An 18,014-nucleotide genomic window follows, 5' to 3' on the forward strand; every position below is an offset into this window, starting at 1 on the left:
TGATTCCATGCATGATTATTTAAAAAACATGATTATATGATTATAAAAAGCATGACCCCACTCAACTCTAGAATATTGTGTTTCTACATAAAAATAGTAATTTTTTTTTTGTAATTTTATTAAATTAACACCTAAAATTCTAGAGAGAAGAGATCGAACGATAAAATTATTATTTTATTTTATACTGATAATAAGTAAGAAATAAAAATTTAAAAAATTTTTCTATTTACATTAATACGAAGATGACAATACTTAATTATAAGCATATTTGATTTAAAGGTAAATGTGACAATCATGCAATTATAAATGTTTATATCATTTTCAGATATATACACATATAAATATATATATGTATTTATATAATTTTTTCAATTAATATTTTTCATTATTAAAAATTAAGTTTTATTTATCAAAAAATATTATTTATTATTGTATCAAAATAAATACTTATTTAAAAAAAAAACAAAATATAATCAAACAATCTCAATTAGCACCAATAAAAAATGGTTGTATCATATCTATGAAATAATATTTCAGTGTAGTTTTTTATCAAATTGATGAGATAATATAAATATATAAATTTAATTTTTCAATTTAACCTAAAAATCTTTTAATAATATAATAAATAAAAGTATCATGTTCTTTCTAATTTTTTTTCCGCTACGTCAAATTGGTTAAAATGCTTGAAGAGCGGTTTTATTTTTCACAGTAATCATATAAATATATAAAATTTAACTATTTTGTAATAAATGTCAAGTCTTTTACACATAAATTTTAAATTTATATCTCCTAATTTTATTACATAAATACAATAAATTTTTAGTTACCTATCATTTATATAGATTTTGACTTTTGATTTTCTTCTACTTACGCTTTTAAAATCATTATTTGTTAAAATTCATTACATCTTTGATTTTCTAACGTTTATGTATTTTACTTTTAATTTTCTTATAATTTTTGCTTTTTCATATCTTTCGTTAGGTACGAAAGAGTTATATAAGTATATTTTATATATGTATTATATTTTATTTTCCCTATCGTGAGGTTTTTTTCTTGTGTTTGCATTTTATAATTTTTTATTTTTTAATCATGATCTATAATTTTTATTTAATATATCAATTATTTTAACCGATTGATTTTTTTTAGTATTCACTTTTTTTTTTGTCATGATCATAATTTTTTTTTTTATTTTCAAATTTACCTTTTAGCCAATTACATTATTTCATGATTGCTAAATTGATTTTTGAAAGAGATTATTAGATTAACAAATTTTTGTATTTGTCAATTGTGGGATGTTTATAATTATAAGACTAAACAATGTATTAGCATATAAATGATGTTAGTTGATTAAAAGGTCTGTAAATACATTTATTTTTGTTATATTTATATTTATATTTTTTATTATTTATTTATTTTATAATTTTTTGTACTTATGTAGAGATTTTATATTCATAATATTTTTTGGAGCCGTAATGTATATAGATTGAAGAATAAGATTCATGAAAGAGGTGTATGTTATATATAAAAAAAAATTTATTGTAAAAAATACATTTATTTTTGTTATATTTATATTTATATTTTTTATTATTTATTTATTTTATAATTTTTTGTACTTATGTAGAGATTTTATATTCATAATATTTTTTGGAGCCATAATGTATATAGATTGAAGAATAAGATTCATGAAAGAGGTGTATGTTATATAAAAAAAAATTTTATTGTAAAAAATAAAGATGATTATAAGGTAATTAATGCGAATGATATGATTCATTTTCTTGTTAATACTATCATCAAAGAGATGCTTGATAAAAGTATAAATATTCCATGATATATTTTTTGTTTGTAACCATCTTTTTATGTACATTTAACTCAGTGCTTAATAGTTTCCTTTTTTGATAATTTGTTATGGATTTTGAGATTTTGTGCTTTTCTTTAAAAAATTATATTTCAAAATTTTTTATTAGATATTATTTGTGTTGTTTGCATAAATTTATCTCTTCATCAAATTGTTATGATGAGTCTATTAATTGTGCAGTTTAAGGTTTTTTTTTTAATATTTTCTATATTGACAATATTATAAGAGTGATGATTTGTTATAAAAATAACTTTTTTATTATTTTTAGAAGTAAATATCATTTTAATCATCTTACGTACATCGTATATCATTTTAATCATTTAACGTATATCGTATAAGATAGTGATTATGTTTAATGATATTTTTTCAATTCCATGTAGATATGAAAATGAGAAAAAAATCCACTTATTAATCTTTAATAAAGTTTTTTATTTAATCATTTATTTGACACAAAAAATAATTTATTTTTAAGAGGATGCAAAAGTATTTCAATTTCTTGTTGCAAACTTTTATAAAGCTAAAATAAAAGGTTTCATTCTCATAATAATTTTGCATTAATATTATTATATTTTAAAAATTAAAGTAAATAATTAACATTGATTTAAATAAAAATATTAAAAAAAGCATAAAAAATAGGTGTTACTTATGCAAATAACTCAAGATTTTTTTAGATTTTATCATAATTTTAATTATAAAAAATAGAAAAAAAAGTTGAGCACAAGTTGTTTCAAATTAGTAGTAAATGACATAACACTCAAAAATATTATTTCTTTTTATTTTTCTTTAAAAACTTTTCAGAATATGTTATATTAAATAACGAGTTATAATTAAAATACTTTCTCCTTTTTGTATGTTTAATGTAGCTAGTTGTTAAAAAATAAATATTTTGTAAAAGTTGAAGAAATAATAATAATATTTTATGATCATTTAATATTTACTTATCATTTTATTGAGTTTCACTAAACTTTTATTTTTTTTATGTAATAACATTAAAATATTAATAGAAATAAATAAATATAGGAGTTGAAAAGATATTTTAATAAATACTTCAAAATGTTTTTATTAGGAACTCTTCCATTAAACATTTATATTATATTTACATAATTATTTAATGATAATTAGGTGAATTTGAATAATAAATTTTTTTATAATTTTTAATTGAAGTATGATTGATTTGCTAAAATTTCTACTTTTTTAAAATTTGTTTCTATCTTGTGAAATAAAATAATAAAACTCATTTTTCAATAAATGTCATGTTACATTGTGTAGTGTTTGTTTACATAAAATTTCATGTGAAGCCTAAGTCCCTAAATTTTATTATATAAAATTCAGTCAACCATTTAAATTTTTATTTTTTAGACATTTAGTTTCCTTGCATTTATATAAGTTCTTGACTTATTATTTTCTTTGCATTTATACTCTTTTCAGTTGTTTTATTAAAATTTTTACAAACTTTTTTATTTGCTTCATGATTTATGATTTTTCTTTTAATTGTTTTGACTACATAAGTTACTTTCCATTTTTCATTGGTTAGACTATTTAAAATTGTAAATGTTTTTCCCTTCTTGAATCTATTTATTCATTTACTATAGGGGTTTTGGTATTTAGTGGCATTTTTTTTTTTTACGTTTGGCAAGTGTTTATAAAATGTCACTAAAAGATTAGCGACGCTTGCGAAAATCGTCAGTTAGAGTGCTGGCTATACACTCGTTGTGAAAAATAGTAACGTTTTCTATAAAATGCCGCTACATTTTTTGTTTTTGTATTTGAAAAATACTACTATATTAGCATTTGTATATGAAAAAATACTGTTATATTAGCGGCGTTTGTACCTTTGACACGCCGTTAATTTAGTGACATTTTTATAAAAAAAATACCTTTACTTTGGTGGCATTTGTATCACAAAAATGTTGCTAATTTAGTTCATTTTCTAGCAAAAGCACTGCTACTTTTAGTGACGTTTTATGATACAAACGTTACTAAATTATTTATTTAATGACATTCTTGAATACAAAATGCCGTGAAATTGAGAAATGTATTTTTTTTAAATAAAAAATTTCTGTTAATATTTATTATTTTCATAAACGAGCTTAAATTCATATACTAACATTAATATAAACTTAATTCACGTTCAAATATGCATCTAATTAACGTAAAATTTAATAATTAGTATAATAACATTCTAATTTTTTAATACATTAACAAAATAAAAATTAAAATATATGAAATTGATGATCGCATACATTTTGAAAACTGTCAATTGATGAAAAAAATTTTTTACCTTGGTCACTAGCATTCTTAAGAAGCTACTGAATAATAGCATATAATTTTTAACATTTCATTGTAAACTTTTTTTATATTAAGAAATATAAATATATAAAATTTTTAATTTAATTTCCAATTCAAAATTTAATTTAAATTTAATATATATATTTAATATTTAAATTAAATAAAAAATTAATCAAAATCAAATTAAACACTACAATTTCAAATCTTGATTATTTATTTTTCAATTCTACTAATGAGTTAGGACAAATTGTAGCTGTTCAACTCAATTATTCAAAACAACATCACCCTAACCATTTACTATTACATCAGCTTTTGTTAGTACTGCATGCGTCCAGAAAGGCACGTGACATGTCATTAAGACACCAAAGCTACCTGCAGGTCAGCTGTAAAAATAAAAGATTCCAAAATTCTTTTGACATATTATCATTTCATTAAAAAAGATACGTGATTTTATGGTGAAAAAATTTGAACATTCTGAGCAATTATCTTTAAAATGATTTTATTAGTAATAAAAGTGTAAAAATTAATTCCATTATAATTAAGATACCAAACCTCACCTCATTTTTTTCATTTTGTTTAGTTCGAAAATGGGGCGCCAATTTGAAAATACAGTACTCATCATGATTTTTTTGTTCTCCATCGATTTCATTTTGTATGTTTTTTTAATGATTTTTTGGTTAAATAAATTTAATTTTAACAACTTTTTAAAATATATATTAAATCAAAGCTTTTATAAATATATTTAAAATTTTTGAAACTCAATTTTATAATTTTTAATAAAACTAATTAAAATTGAGTTAGCTAAATTAAAATGTTAATAAAAAAATGGAACAGGAAAAATGTGTTATAGAAGACAATGAAATCCCTCTGTCTCTTTTTTTTTTTTTCAATTTTTTTAGATGTTTCAAAATTATATTAGATATTTTTTTGAATATTTAAAATTTTTATTTTTTATATTTAAAAATAATTTTTATGATTTTTTTATTTTTTGATATTAAAAATTATGACACTTTAATTTTATAGAAAAATTTTAAAATTTAATATTAAATATATTTAAATTAAATTTTTTTAAAATTTCGTAAAAATCAAAATATAACAAATGTTTTGAGATGGAAACAGCAATAGTCGAAGGCTCCACGTGTTAGTATGAACCAATTTTTTTTTTTTTTATAACTTCCTTTCAACTGTAGAAAAATTAACCCTTTTCTGTTTTTCAAGTATGCGACTTTCGCCGTAATTGTTAATTTCGTTTTTGTATGGATTGTATTAATTAATATATTTTAATTATATTAAAATATAATATATTTAAAAATTCTTTTTGTATTGAATTTGATAGCGAGTAATGTCAATTATTTTGTTAACTTCGATCGGTTTTGTGAGTTTTAATAAAATAATATATTTTAATCTATACGTGAATATTAAATATATTTTAAAATTTTTATTTATTTTTTGTTATTTAATTATTTTTAATTTAATATAAATAAAATTAATTAATAAAATTATTTTTAAAAATTAATTTTTTTTTATTTTTTCAAACCAAATTTTGTATTTTGTATGTTGTCTTTCGAGCCAAAATTTATAAATATTTTAATTTTTTTTAGAAAAATAATTATGCTTCTTTTATAAAATTTAATAATCATAAAATCTTAGTTAATTTTTTCATCATTTTATTTTTATCTTAATATTTATATAAAAAAATACTTATTTAATATGATATGATTAGATTAAATATTTAAAAATATTATAAAAAATTTATGATATTATTTTTATGCTTTAAATTAATTTATTTAATTTTTAAAAATATTAGATATTTGTTTTATAAATTAATAATAATATTATAGTATACAAATTTATATATATTTATAAATATATTTATACTAAATTAAAAAATTTAAAATAATATGTCAAAAAGACTGATGCTTATATATATCGTTTTTTTTTTTAAATTAAAATATTATTTGATACGATCAACCTTGACTCCAACACAACTAATGTTCAACGTAATTCGATTCTGGTAGTTTCCCATTTGACGCGAGAATTCTTGAAATAAAGTGAGGTTCTTTAATTTATTTAATTATATTATTATTTTTGAAAAGAAGTGAGGTTCCTTTGACATGGAGACGAATGAGTGAGGACAAATTTGAATTGTTCATCCCAATTATTCAAACTCAGACATTATTATTAAATTATTCATACACCAGCTGTCATTAACACTGCATTTAAAACCCTAGTGGCCCTGCTATAAAAGTAAAATGATTCCCAAAATTACTGTTCAGAAGAAAAAGACTCCACAAAAATTAATCTCCACCGACAGAAACAGACGTCTTACAACTTTCTTTTTAAAAATCCACAATGAAATTTGATTATTTGATTGTGAATATTCAAGTGAAAGGATTAAAGGATAAATTAAATAAAAATTAAATAAAAACTCTTTTTTGAATATTCTCTACTTTCAATTACTTCTTCTAAGCAATTAAATTTATTTTTATTTTTTTATTGTTATTCATAATTAAAACAATACTAATTTGTAAAAAATTATAAAATAAACTAAAAATAATTTAGGTTTATTAAATATTAGTAAATTATTAATTTATGTTATTTTTTTAAAATTAATATTTAAAAATAAAATATTAATTTAAATTATTTTTTATTAAAATCAATTTGAGTCATTTTGAATACTCAAATTAATTTAAAGTCACGTTATTTACGAATTCGAATTACTTTTAGATCAAATTGAGTGAGCTCAAATTATCAACTTTTTCGATTAAATTTAATTCGTTGAATTCAACCCATTTATTTTTCAAACACCATTTCCTTTTGTTAAAAACATCTTTGTCAACTTTTGTTAGTGGCAATTCCACTTTAGTTTGTCGCAATTATTGCGTCTGCAAGTAGGACAAACCATAGCCTTAGGAAGGCTAGCATTAGCAACGAAAAGAGTTTCCAAAAATATAGTATCATATAATAATACTATTTACTTGTATTTAATTTGACATTATTACATTATTTGTATTAATATGTTTAAATTTAGTGATTAAAATATTTAAAAATAAAAAAAAAAATCGAATTTGCCAAATAAAATTTCCAAGGATTAATATATAATTCATGATTTTCTCATCAATTTTTTTTTAGACATGGATTTAAAATTTTTTATGCCTTTTTACTGAATTATCCAGCACACTATTATTTTAAAAATCACAAATAAAAAAATATATAGGATGACAATAGAATTAGCAAATATATATACACCAAATCTGTTGATAAAACTTGGGAAGTAATTGAACGTATATATTTCCCCTATTTCAACATTCAAACATGGAAATTACCAAGAAAAGGGGAGTTAAGGGGGTGGGGGTTTTGTTGTGTAGTATCGATGAAATTGCAGAAAGAACTCAATTGAAATCCCCTTTTTTACCAAAAGCCCGCAGTGGCAGTGCTAGTGCGTTCAAAAAGTTGAAGCCGCGTTAATGTGGGTCCAATATTGACTTGTAAAAGATTCCGCAAAATCAACGAGCAAAAGAAACATAAAGAAACAAAAAATCATCCATACATTACAATTCATCTTTATCCAACTTCACTTTCTTCCGTTAACTCAAACTCTTTTCTCAATTTTCTCTACTCTCATTTCTTCATATAATTTCTTGCAACAACGCAATCCAGCCATGTCTTTGCTTGGAGCCCTGTCCGCTGTACGAGAAGTTGTTGTCTCCAAGTTCTTTGACTATCTCCTAGACAAGTTGGGTTCTTCTGAATTCCTGCAATTTGCCACTGAAAAACAGATTCAAGAAGAGCTCGAAAAGTTGAAGAAGGAATTGCTGGAGATTCGTGCGCTGCTTGATGATGCTGAGGAGAGGCAGATCAAAGATCAATCTGTGAAAATCTGGTTGTCAGACCTCCAAAACGTGGCATACGATGTGGATGACATTGTGGACGAGCTTGAAACCGAAATTGCCAGGCGCAATTTGATGTTGGAACGTCGTGGCAGCTCAAGTAAGAAACCCAGACTCATTTCTGATACATTCAACATTGTTTTGATTAACAGGGGCATGATGTCAAAGATAAAAGATGTTACTGCCAGATTGAAGGATTTAGAGCCTCGGAAAACTCAGTTGCAACTGAGAATAATTGACTGCTCGAAATCCAACGGAAGAAAAGAAAGGCAGCAGCCTACTTCTCTGGAGATCGAAACTCAGGTGTATGGCAGAGACAAAGACAAGGAGACAATACTTGAATTGGTCTTCAAAGGTGATGATGACAGAAATTTTGTGATTCCCATCGTTGGAATGGGAGGGATCGGTAAGACAACCTTGGCCCAACTTGTTTACAATGATGCTACTGTTCACGATCATTTTGATCTCAAAGCATGGGTTTGTGTTTCCGATGATTTTGATGTCACAAGAATAACAAAAGCAATTTTCCAAGCAGTCACTTCAGAGCCATGTAATGACAATGATTTGAATTTGCTTCAAAGAAGATTAAAGGAGAAGTTGTCAGGGAAAAATTTTTTGATTGTTTTGGATGACGTCTGGAATGAGAAATATCATGACTGGACCATTTTACAATCTCCTTTTCTAACAAGGACTCCAGCGAGCAAAATTATCGTGACAACAAGAAGTTCTGATGTTTCATCTACAATGGGTGCTTCTTTTCCTCATTATTTGAAAGGTTTGTCAGAAGATGGTTGTTTGTCTGTATTTGCTCAACATGCATTGGGAGCAAAAGATTTTGAAGGACATCCAAATCTAAAAGAAGTTGCTAAGAAAATAGTGAGAAAGTGTAAGGGCTTGCCTTTGGCTGCTAAAACCCTTGGAGGCTTGGCTCGTACTGATATTGACCTTGAAGCTTGGGAAAAAATATTGGAGAGTGAGATATGGAAGCTATCAGACCATCGGTTTGACATAATTCCAGTTCTCCAATTGAGTTACCATCATCTTCCTCCACATTTGAAGCGGTGCTTTGCATATTGCTCCATTCTTCCTAAGGACTATGAATTTCAAGAGAGAGAAATAATCTTGTTATGGAGGGCAGAGGGCTTTTTACAAGAAGCAAGAGATAAGCATAGCATTGAAGATCTAGGCCACAAGTATTTTAGAGATCTAGTATCGAGGTCTCTTTTGCAAATATCAAACAAAGATAGATCTCGATTTGTTATGCATGACCTCATCAATGATTTGGCTCGATCAGTTGCCGGAGAAATATGCTTCAGAATAGAGGGTGATCAGCAAATTTCAGAGCATGCTCGCCACTTATCTTACATTGGTGGTGAGTATGATGGCATAAAAAAATTTGAGGGCATCAGTAAAGCGCAATATTTACGTACTTTTTTGCCATTTAGGTTTTCTACTTATATGAGTTACTACATAACTAATGATGTTCTAATGCATTTGTTGCCAAATTTGAGATGCCTAAGGGTGCTTTCTTTGAAAGGGTATCTTATCTGGGAGTTACCAGATTTTATCAGAGATTTAAAACACTTACGGTACCTAGATTTTTCTGACACTCGTATTAAATGCTTGCCGGAGACCATAAGTACCCTCTATAATTTAGAAACCCTTCTATTAAGGGAGTGTCAGATGCTTGAAAAGCTACCTTCAGATATGGAAAACCTAGTCAACCTATGTTATCTTGATATCACAGGTGCAAATAAATTAGAAGGCATGCCAAGTAATTTTTGCACACTAAGTGATCTTCAAACACTATCCAAATTTGTTTTGCAAAAGGGCAAAGGATGTCAAATAAGGGAGCTAGATGGTTTATCAAATCTCAAAGGTCAACTTTGTATTTCAGGGTTAGAGAATGTGGTTGAAACTCAAGATGCATTGAAGGCTAAGTTACATGAGAAATCAGGACTGGGTAAGTTAGAATTGATGTGGAGGAAAGACTTTGGGAATAGAAGTGGAGCAATCCAGACACAAGTGTTGCCTTTGCTTCGTCCTTCAGAAAAACTTAAGGAGCTTCGCCTCAAGGGCTATTCTGGTGTGAGGTTGGTGGAATGGATAGGAGATTCTTCATTCAATAAGTTACTATCTTTATGTCTTGAAGATTGTCCAAATTGCAAATCATTGCCATCAATTGGGCAATTGCCATTGTTGAAAAAATTATGCATCAAGGGATTGGACAATGTAACTAGCGTGGGAGTTGAGTTCTTTGGAAAGAATGCACCAAATGCATTTCCTTCATTGGAGACTTTAGAATTTGAAAACATGCCTAAATGGGAGAATTGGAACTTTTGTGAAGTTAACGAGGAAGCTAAGAAGTTTTCTAATCTTCGTGAGCTTCGTATTGTGAATTGTCCGGAACTGTTGGGGAGTATACCGGAAAATCTTCTTTCTTTGGAGAAACTTGTGATTTGTGATTGTAAGAAATTGGTGATTTCAATTCAAAACCTTCCAATGCTTTCAGAATTGGATATTGAAGGGTGCCAGGAGGTAGTTTATAAAGGTTTTGTAGACGGCAGCTCATTAAAAAAAGTCTGTTTTTCAAGAATTCCCAAGTTTACTTGTGCAGCAGAATGGTTGACGTTAGGATCAATAAAAGTGGAATCCCTTAAGATCGAAGATTGTGAGGAATTGTGCTCTTTGCAAGAGAACAGTTGGGGATTGCTAACTCAGTCGATGTCACTTGGTGAATTGAGTATTGGAAAGTGGTCACAACTTGTCTCCATAGGGGCAGAGGAGGAAAGAGAAGAATTGATGCAATTGAAGATCCCTTGTACCATTCAAAAACTGACAATAACGGATTGTGAAAGGTTAGAAAAGCTATCAACAACTTTGCACTACGTATCATCACTTAGGTTTTGGTCTTGCCCAAATCTGATTTCTCTTTCAAACAACAATTTGCCTTTGAATCTAAAAATCCTAGACATTGGTTGTTGTAGAAATATACAGTGTTTGTTCGAAGAGGGAGAGAATGTTAACATCGGCAGTGTATGTCTTCTTGAGCAGTTGAATATTAGCGACTGTGCATCTCTGATTTCTCTTTCAAAGTACAATTTGCCTTCGAATCTCAAAAGCCTAGCGATTAGTGATTGTAAAAATTTACGGTGTTTGTTGGAAGAGGGAGAGAATATTAACCTCAGCAGTGCATGTCTTCTTGAACGGTTGTCTGTTGACAATTGTCCATCTCTGGTATCTTTATCATCAAGAGGGGAGTTACCCACGAGGCTTAAACTACTTGAAATACAAGATTGTGAAAAGCTAGAGTTCATAGCTCAAGAAATTCAAGATAACTCTTCTCTTGAAAGAATTAGTATCTTTGGGTGTGGTAATATTAAGTATTTACCTCAAGGCCTGAACCGGCTCAGCCATCTCCAGCGCATAGACGTAGATATTTGTTCAAATTTGGTTTCCTTTCCAGAAAGTGGTTTGCCCACCTCAAACCTCAAAGTCCTCCGCCTCAGTTCATGTGAAAAACTCCAAACTCTGCCCGACGGTATTCACAACCTCAGCTGTCTAGAAGAATTACAAATAAAAAATTGTTCAAGTCTGACATCCTTCGCAGAAGAGGGCATTCCTACTAATCTCAAAAGACTTACCATCAAAGGACCCAATATTTGTAAGCCACTAATTGATTGGGGATTGCATAGACTCACTTCTCTTAAATCTCTCCGGATAGAAAATGGATGTCCCGATGCAGTGTTGTTTCCACAAGAAGAGATAGGAATGACGCTACCCTGCTCTCTCACCTTTCTCGGCATCATCAATTTCCCAAAACTAGAAACCCTATCCTCCAAGGGCTTTCAGGACCTCACCTCTCTGGAGTTCTTGTCTATCCGTTCTTGCCCAAACCTCAAGTCTCTTCCGGAAAAGAAGATGCTTTCTTCGCTTTTGGGGCTACTTATTAGGAGCTGTCCAGTGCTAAAAGAACGGTGTGGAAAGGATAAAGGGCCAGAGTGGTCCAAGATAGACCATATACCTTGTGTGGAATTGATAACAGATACATCTATCATTCCAGCAAATTCTGTTTCAGAGGATAATGGTTCAGACAATAATTCTTCAGGGCAGCAAAGTTGACAAGAAAGTTAACGACTCAAAGTCGCAAGTATGTCAATTTCAAATTTATTATAACCCTTACAAAATTTTTTTGTTATTATATTCCTTACAAATTCAAATTTATACACTAAAGAGAAAGGAAAACACTTTGAATTTATTTTATTAATCTTCAGACATTTAATTATTTTTACGTTCATAGTCCTTCGATTTTTTTGCATTAATTCAAAAAAAATTGAGATTTTTGGTTATTTTTGCAGGATATGGTATTAACTACGACCTTATCTACAAAATGCTTGTTATCTGCTGAGGGTAAAGATCGAAGTTTCAGAAAAGGATTTTCTTTGGTTTTTTGGGTAAGTAAAGTGATTTTTTCTTTTTTCTATAAATAAAGTCATTTCATAGCAAACCATCCATGCTTTGGCATTAAATTGACACCTTTTACGCAAAAACCTACCAATTTTGATAACACACGTATAGCTCTTTCTATTTTCAATCCAAATATTTACTATTTTGGAGCATTAGCAAATTTGTTTTTATCATATTAATGGTTGAATTGAAAATACTAAAGTAGAGGCTGGTCAAGTTGACCATGACATTTTTATCCTTCTTTTAAACTATGATTTAGTCTATTTGGTTTTTGTAGGACCTACCAACTATGGATGTCTGGAAGGTTGAATGATCCGTGAGACCATAGCTGCAGTTGTGAAAATAACATTGGTTGCATCTGGAAACTCATCTTCTTTAATCAATAGTTCCAAACTAGTATAACTAAAGGTTCTTTCATTTTATTGAAAAGAATCAGAAAATCCAGGTATGTCTTTTTGAAAACAATAATTTTTTCACGTTAACAATATTTTTGGGATAATTTTACGTGTTTTAATTTCTTCTATAGTTATTGGACATGTAATTATTGGGAGTTATGATCCATCACTGCAACATTTTAAGACGCCCTCATTGTTTGTTCTTGCAGAGTTCCTGAGCTCAACTGTGAAATAACGGCCTATCATCTATGAATACATGGATAAAGGATTCATCTATTACTTGAAGGTGGAAAAAAAACAACCATTTCATCTCGCCGAGAAGAAAATGGCACAAGTAAAGAGTATACCTTCTTCCATATTTGTAATGAAACCCAAGTATGGAAGTTAAAAGTTCCTTTTTATTCTTCTCTTTTACACTACTTTTAATAACCTTCATTATTTATATATTTATAATTGTACATTGCTAATAGAATGGTGCAAAGCAAGGTGATAAAGAACAAGAGTGGCTCAACACTGTCCACGTGCTCTTTTCCAAATTGATGATAGTTTCATCTGTTATCAAGAGGAACTTGACTGAAACCAATTAGACCCACATATGACAATTTGGAAATGCATTGGAATAGTTGTAACACTTAGAACTTTAGGAGGATTTTGGTCCACAATTATATATGATATTGCATATAAAAAACAATTTTGAGAAATTTGCATTGCCAGTGACCAATTCTTGCATATGTTACATGTGGCATAGAAAGGTTTAGTTTATTTGATTATATTTCAAAGATGAAATTGATTGTATATTCATCTATGATCCAGAGACGACAAATGGAAAGCTGTTTAATCTCTGAAAAGTAAAGGGAAGAATGAATGACTACAAATTTACATTATCCTTTGCTTATACTCAAGGTTAGGTATTTCAATTTGGAAAAGCTTTTCCACTTTCTTCCTAATGGATTTCCAATTCCAAAAAACAATGCTGTTCATCCTACTTCCATTTTGAAACTTATACGATATTATCATTGTTCATTTTTCAGGGTATGCGGGGAGTCTGTACCACCTGTCACATGGATCTTTATCTGGTGTCTGTCTTTCCTGTCAATTTGATTTTCATCCTTTTTGTAGTATGAAATGACATTAATTAGAACCTGCATCCCAATTTTGAGTTAGGAAAAAGGAAACTGATAATTTTCTGTTTACAGGCATTCATTGAAGTTGCGGAATGTGCGAGACAGTGTAGATGGTAAGAAGCTAGTTTTATTTAATGTTCAGCTGTTTACATGTTTATAGCTTCTTTTTGTACTTCAATTTCAGTAATTTCAAACCAATTGGAGCTCAATGAAGGTCTACAAGCTAGTTCCATACTGAAACATGGTGTGAAAATGGATAATGGGAGGAAGAGATATTAATTACCAACAGAAATAATACTTTTTCTGATATAAAATTAAAAATTTTGCTAATTCTGAAACCTTTGATAAAGTCTTTTATTCCTAAATTACTTCTTATTTGCATGTTAAATTACAAAACTTTATTATTAATTGCTTTAATTGATAGATATTTTAAAAACTGTTTTATGTTTTCATATCATTTGATTATTTCTCAAAGAAAGAGTATTTGTTCTTGTTGCATGTTGTTTAACCTATAGATTACAATTTCTAAGAAATTGATGTGAAACCTTTAATTTTTTTTCTATTTTTTTAATAAGATTGTAATAAAACTTGAACCAGGGAACTTAAAGAAGATAAAAAATGGTAAGTGGCAGTGCGGCCCAGATACTGTTTCTTACCAGAACAGGCAATGCAGGACATATGTTGTTTCTTACCAGACCAACTGTACAGATGCATTGAGCTTATGCTTTATGGAGAAGCTTCCCTGCCTGTGCCTCAATGTCTGAGAAATGTAGATACTATACTTCTTTTCCACTAAACCATCTTAACTGGTTGAGTTTTTCTTTGTAGTCAATCCATGCCATTGTTTTAAGCCGTCGGTAAAAGTGGGTACTATTTTGTTTGGAGACATGATGTATCCTGGTTACAAGCATGTTAAACCACTTAAAAGGTAGCTAGTAACGAAATACTGATTTCTTGCTTTATGATTTTTGGTAGCATGGAGATGCTGATAATTATGATTTGCTTCTGAAATTCAAATCTTGAAGAAAGTATCTGAAGTAATCTTGATGTTTTGAAATTGATTTTGTGGGCAGTGTGCAAGGTTTACAAATTACAATCTGTGTACATTGTGATTACTGTAGCAGGCTAACGCAAGTCGGAGATCAGGTATATTTCAAATCTAAACAATATTTTGTTCCATCTGATTTGAATGAGTAAATCAAAGTTCCAAACCATTAATCCTGCTTCTTGAAATACAAGAACTCTTGGATCTCCATGTGGATTTGGCTTTCTGGCCTATAAAAGGACTAAAAGGGTTTACGAAGAGGTTAGTAAATTCTACGAGACTTTTACATGTTATCTATATTTACATAAATGAAAGAGAAATGGACTGTACTAAGCTTTGATTGACTTAAATACATGTTATCTTTTAAATACGTGGAGGTTTAATTTGATTATTGATGTTCGTTGCAGTTCAAATTACAGAAGCTGTTGTTCTACAAAAGCAAATGAAGTTTAGAAATGCAAATAGAAACAATTTGCAACAATCACCAAATCTAGGTAGGCAGAAGGACAATGCTACTCTGATTCCTCTGCTGCCACTACCATTCACCATAGCCTTGTGCAGCTTGATCGGCTAATATCAACTTCTTTGCCTTGATCAGAACTGAACTGATAAATGATGAGAGATAACAATGATACTAATATCAGTGGCACTGTCATATTGAATTTTCAATTTCCTTTTTACTGTTTCATGTGCTTGGAAAATATTTTTATTTGCTTCACTTGATATTTTATGAGATTATTTTTTAACTTTTCATGAGATTGTGTCTGTGTGCTAGGTGATGATTATGATTCAACTTAAAAACAGATCTACATATATAGATAATGTTCATAGATTCTCAAAATTCTTTAAAACACTCTTTTTGTCAATAAAATTAGTAAATTTATCAATTTTTTTTTATCTGTTATAAGTGAACACTTCCATAAAAAAAATCTTATATCCATCATTGATTCAACACTGCCAATTTGGTTTAATGCACATATATTAGACTATGTACAAAGCATATGCCTTCCATTGTAACCCTGTGAAGACATGGGATGCCATTCTCTGCTCTTATGGACCTTGCAATCACAACCTTTACTTCATCAACTTACTTCGGCTAGTCCCAAGCAATGCTAAATGCATTTTGCTGTTGTTGAAACTGGGTTCAGTTTCTTACTTTCTTTTACACCCTCAGCAACCAAGAGCTTTGGCGTAAAGAATTAAGCTGTCAATCTATACAGAATATAATTTTGAAAATTCATTTTGTCCCATTTTGAGAAGTTTGTTCAATGTTAATGCAATAGTCTCAAGGTATTGGAAGGTTAATTCTAATCTTGTATTCAGTGAAAACATTTTAAAAAATTGTATGATTTATGTTTGTTTCTAGTCTGTACCAATGTTGATGGTAGATTTTTTGCACTAGAAATGCTACAATTATGGAATTAGGAAAGATTTAGTGCTAACACTGTAAAAAAATTGAAGGGCCTCCATATTTAATATATGTAGGACTCTTATATCAATTTAAAATTAATTGCTTTTATTATTTGCAGAACTTCCTCCTTGTATCCATCCATAACCAGGTAACCTTCTGTGATATAACTCTAGCCAGCCTAAAATTGCGATCTTGCAGGCTATCGACAGTGAGGGCAATCTCTTGCATCTGAAATGAGAGCATTGCTTGTGCTAGATCAGTTTCTTGCAGCCATTTTTTTTATGACTGAAACTTTCATTGGCATTGGGCCTCATAATTTGGAACCCATTATCAAATCCTATCATATATCAGATGTCATGCCTTATGATTTTTCACAATAATGACTCAAGTCCATGGGTCAAGACAGAAATGTCAGGATAGGAGCAGGGCTTGCTTGACAGCCCAACGTCCTTGACTTGGGGACTAATGGGCACCCATCACGCTCATTAAATCTGTCAACTTGCGCTTATTTTTTGAAATGGTCCCTTCTCAAGGACAATGGCCATTGAATTGGTTGCTGCCTCAAGAACAGATAATGTTTTGGCATTGCTGTTAAAGTGTTAATACAATAGACTTTGATGTACTAACATAACTGAAGTAGGCCAAGTGTGTATTGCAAACTCCCTAACTTGATGTGTTTGTTTGTTGTTCTTCCTTGTTGCATATGCAAAGATAGATTTACAGTTGATTGGCCCAGAGGGAGATTGACGGTTAAATTTGGAATAAAGAGAATGATAGGCTGATGCATTAATTTCCTCGAGAGGAACTTTAATGAAAAAAGGTAGGAGAACTATTAAGGGAATAATTATAAGATACACTAACCAAACTTACTAAATAAATTCTTCAAAATTTCCAACCCCAATCAGTCATCCAGTTATAGGAAAAAATAAGCATATCAATTAGTAAGGCATGGAATAGATGGAATATTTTTTATTTTCATTTCGTGTTTTTTATATTATATTTCTTTTTACATTCATACGTAATGAATATTTTAAATTCATTCACATCTTCGTCCTGTAAGTATTTAATAGATATGTGTAATTTCATATTTATAATTTTTATATAATTTTTTATAAATAAATATTTTAAATATAAATATGTTAATTCTAATTAATTTAAAATAAAATTTATATTATTAAATAAAAAATTAATTTATTAAATATATTAAATATATATAGAATATAGGTATGGAGCATGTGTTATATATAAAAATTTATGAAGAGCTTAGTTCTTTTTCCAAGACTTTTACATGTTATCTATATTTACATAATTGAAAGAGCAGAAATTATTGAATTATTACAACCCGAGTCTGAGTACAAAAAATGTTTATTCTAGACTGAAAGAGATGATAAAAGAAAAAGAAAAAGATTCAATTTTCTTCACAAATATTCAACTTTATGTTAAAATAGCACAATGGACAATAATGAAAAGCGAAGGAACAGAGGTTCAAAGAACTGTGACAGACTTGTTGCTCAATCGCTTTTAAAATAAAAGGTTTT

General features: G+C 28.5%; 1 protein-coding gene across 13 annotated transcripts; it reads left to right on the forward strand.

The window, feature by feature from the left end:
- The first annotated feature begins 7,366 nt into the window (after positions 1-7,366).
- LOC111296503 (putative disease resistance RPP13-like protein 1) lies at positions 7,367-15,818 on the forward strand. 13 transcript variants are annotated; one of them, XM_089741067.1, is made up of 12 exons: positions 7,367-12,184; positions 12,393-12,488; positions 12,779-12,946; positions 13,106-13,230; positions 13,710-13,799; positions 13,928-13,972; positions 14,093-14,133; positions 14,618-14,641; positions 14,849-14,948; positions 15,094-15,166; positions 15,260-15,326; positions 15,473-15,818. In XM_089741067.1, exon 1 carries the CDS (start codon positions 7,807-7,809, stop codon positions 12,154-12,156), a length of 4,350 nt encoding a protein of 1,449 aa, XP_089597193.1. In that variant the 5' UTR covers positions 7,367-7,806; the 3' UTR covers positions 12,157-12,184; positions 12,393-12,488; positions 12,779-12,946; positions 13,106-13,230; positions 13,710-13,799; positions 13,928-13,972; positions 14,093-14,133; positions 14,618-14,641; positions 14,849-14,948; positions 15,094-15,166; positions 15,260-15,326; positions 15,473-15,818. The 13 variants fall into 13 exon arrangements, with proteins under 13 accessions (XP_089597193.1, XP_089597190.1, XP_089597195.1 ...); XM_089741064.1 differs by having other exon boundaries at positions 13,106-13,271; positions 14,205-14,948; XM_089741069.1 differs by lacking the exon at positions 14,618-14,641 and having other exon boundaries at positions 13,106-13,271.
- The last annotated feature ends 2,196 nt before the right edge of the window (positions 15,819-18,014 follow it).

The sequence above is a fragment of the Durio zibethinus genome, chromosome 12 (genome assembly GCF_047325235.1).
Source record: "Durio zibethinus cultivar Kanyao isolate XHJ-2024 chromosome 12, ASM4732523v1, whole genome shotgun sequence".
In the NCBI taxonomy this organism is placed as follows: domain Eukaryota; kingdom Viridiplantae; phylum Streptophyta; class Magnoliopsida; order Malvales; family Malvaceae; genus Durio; species Durio zibethinus.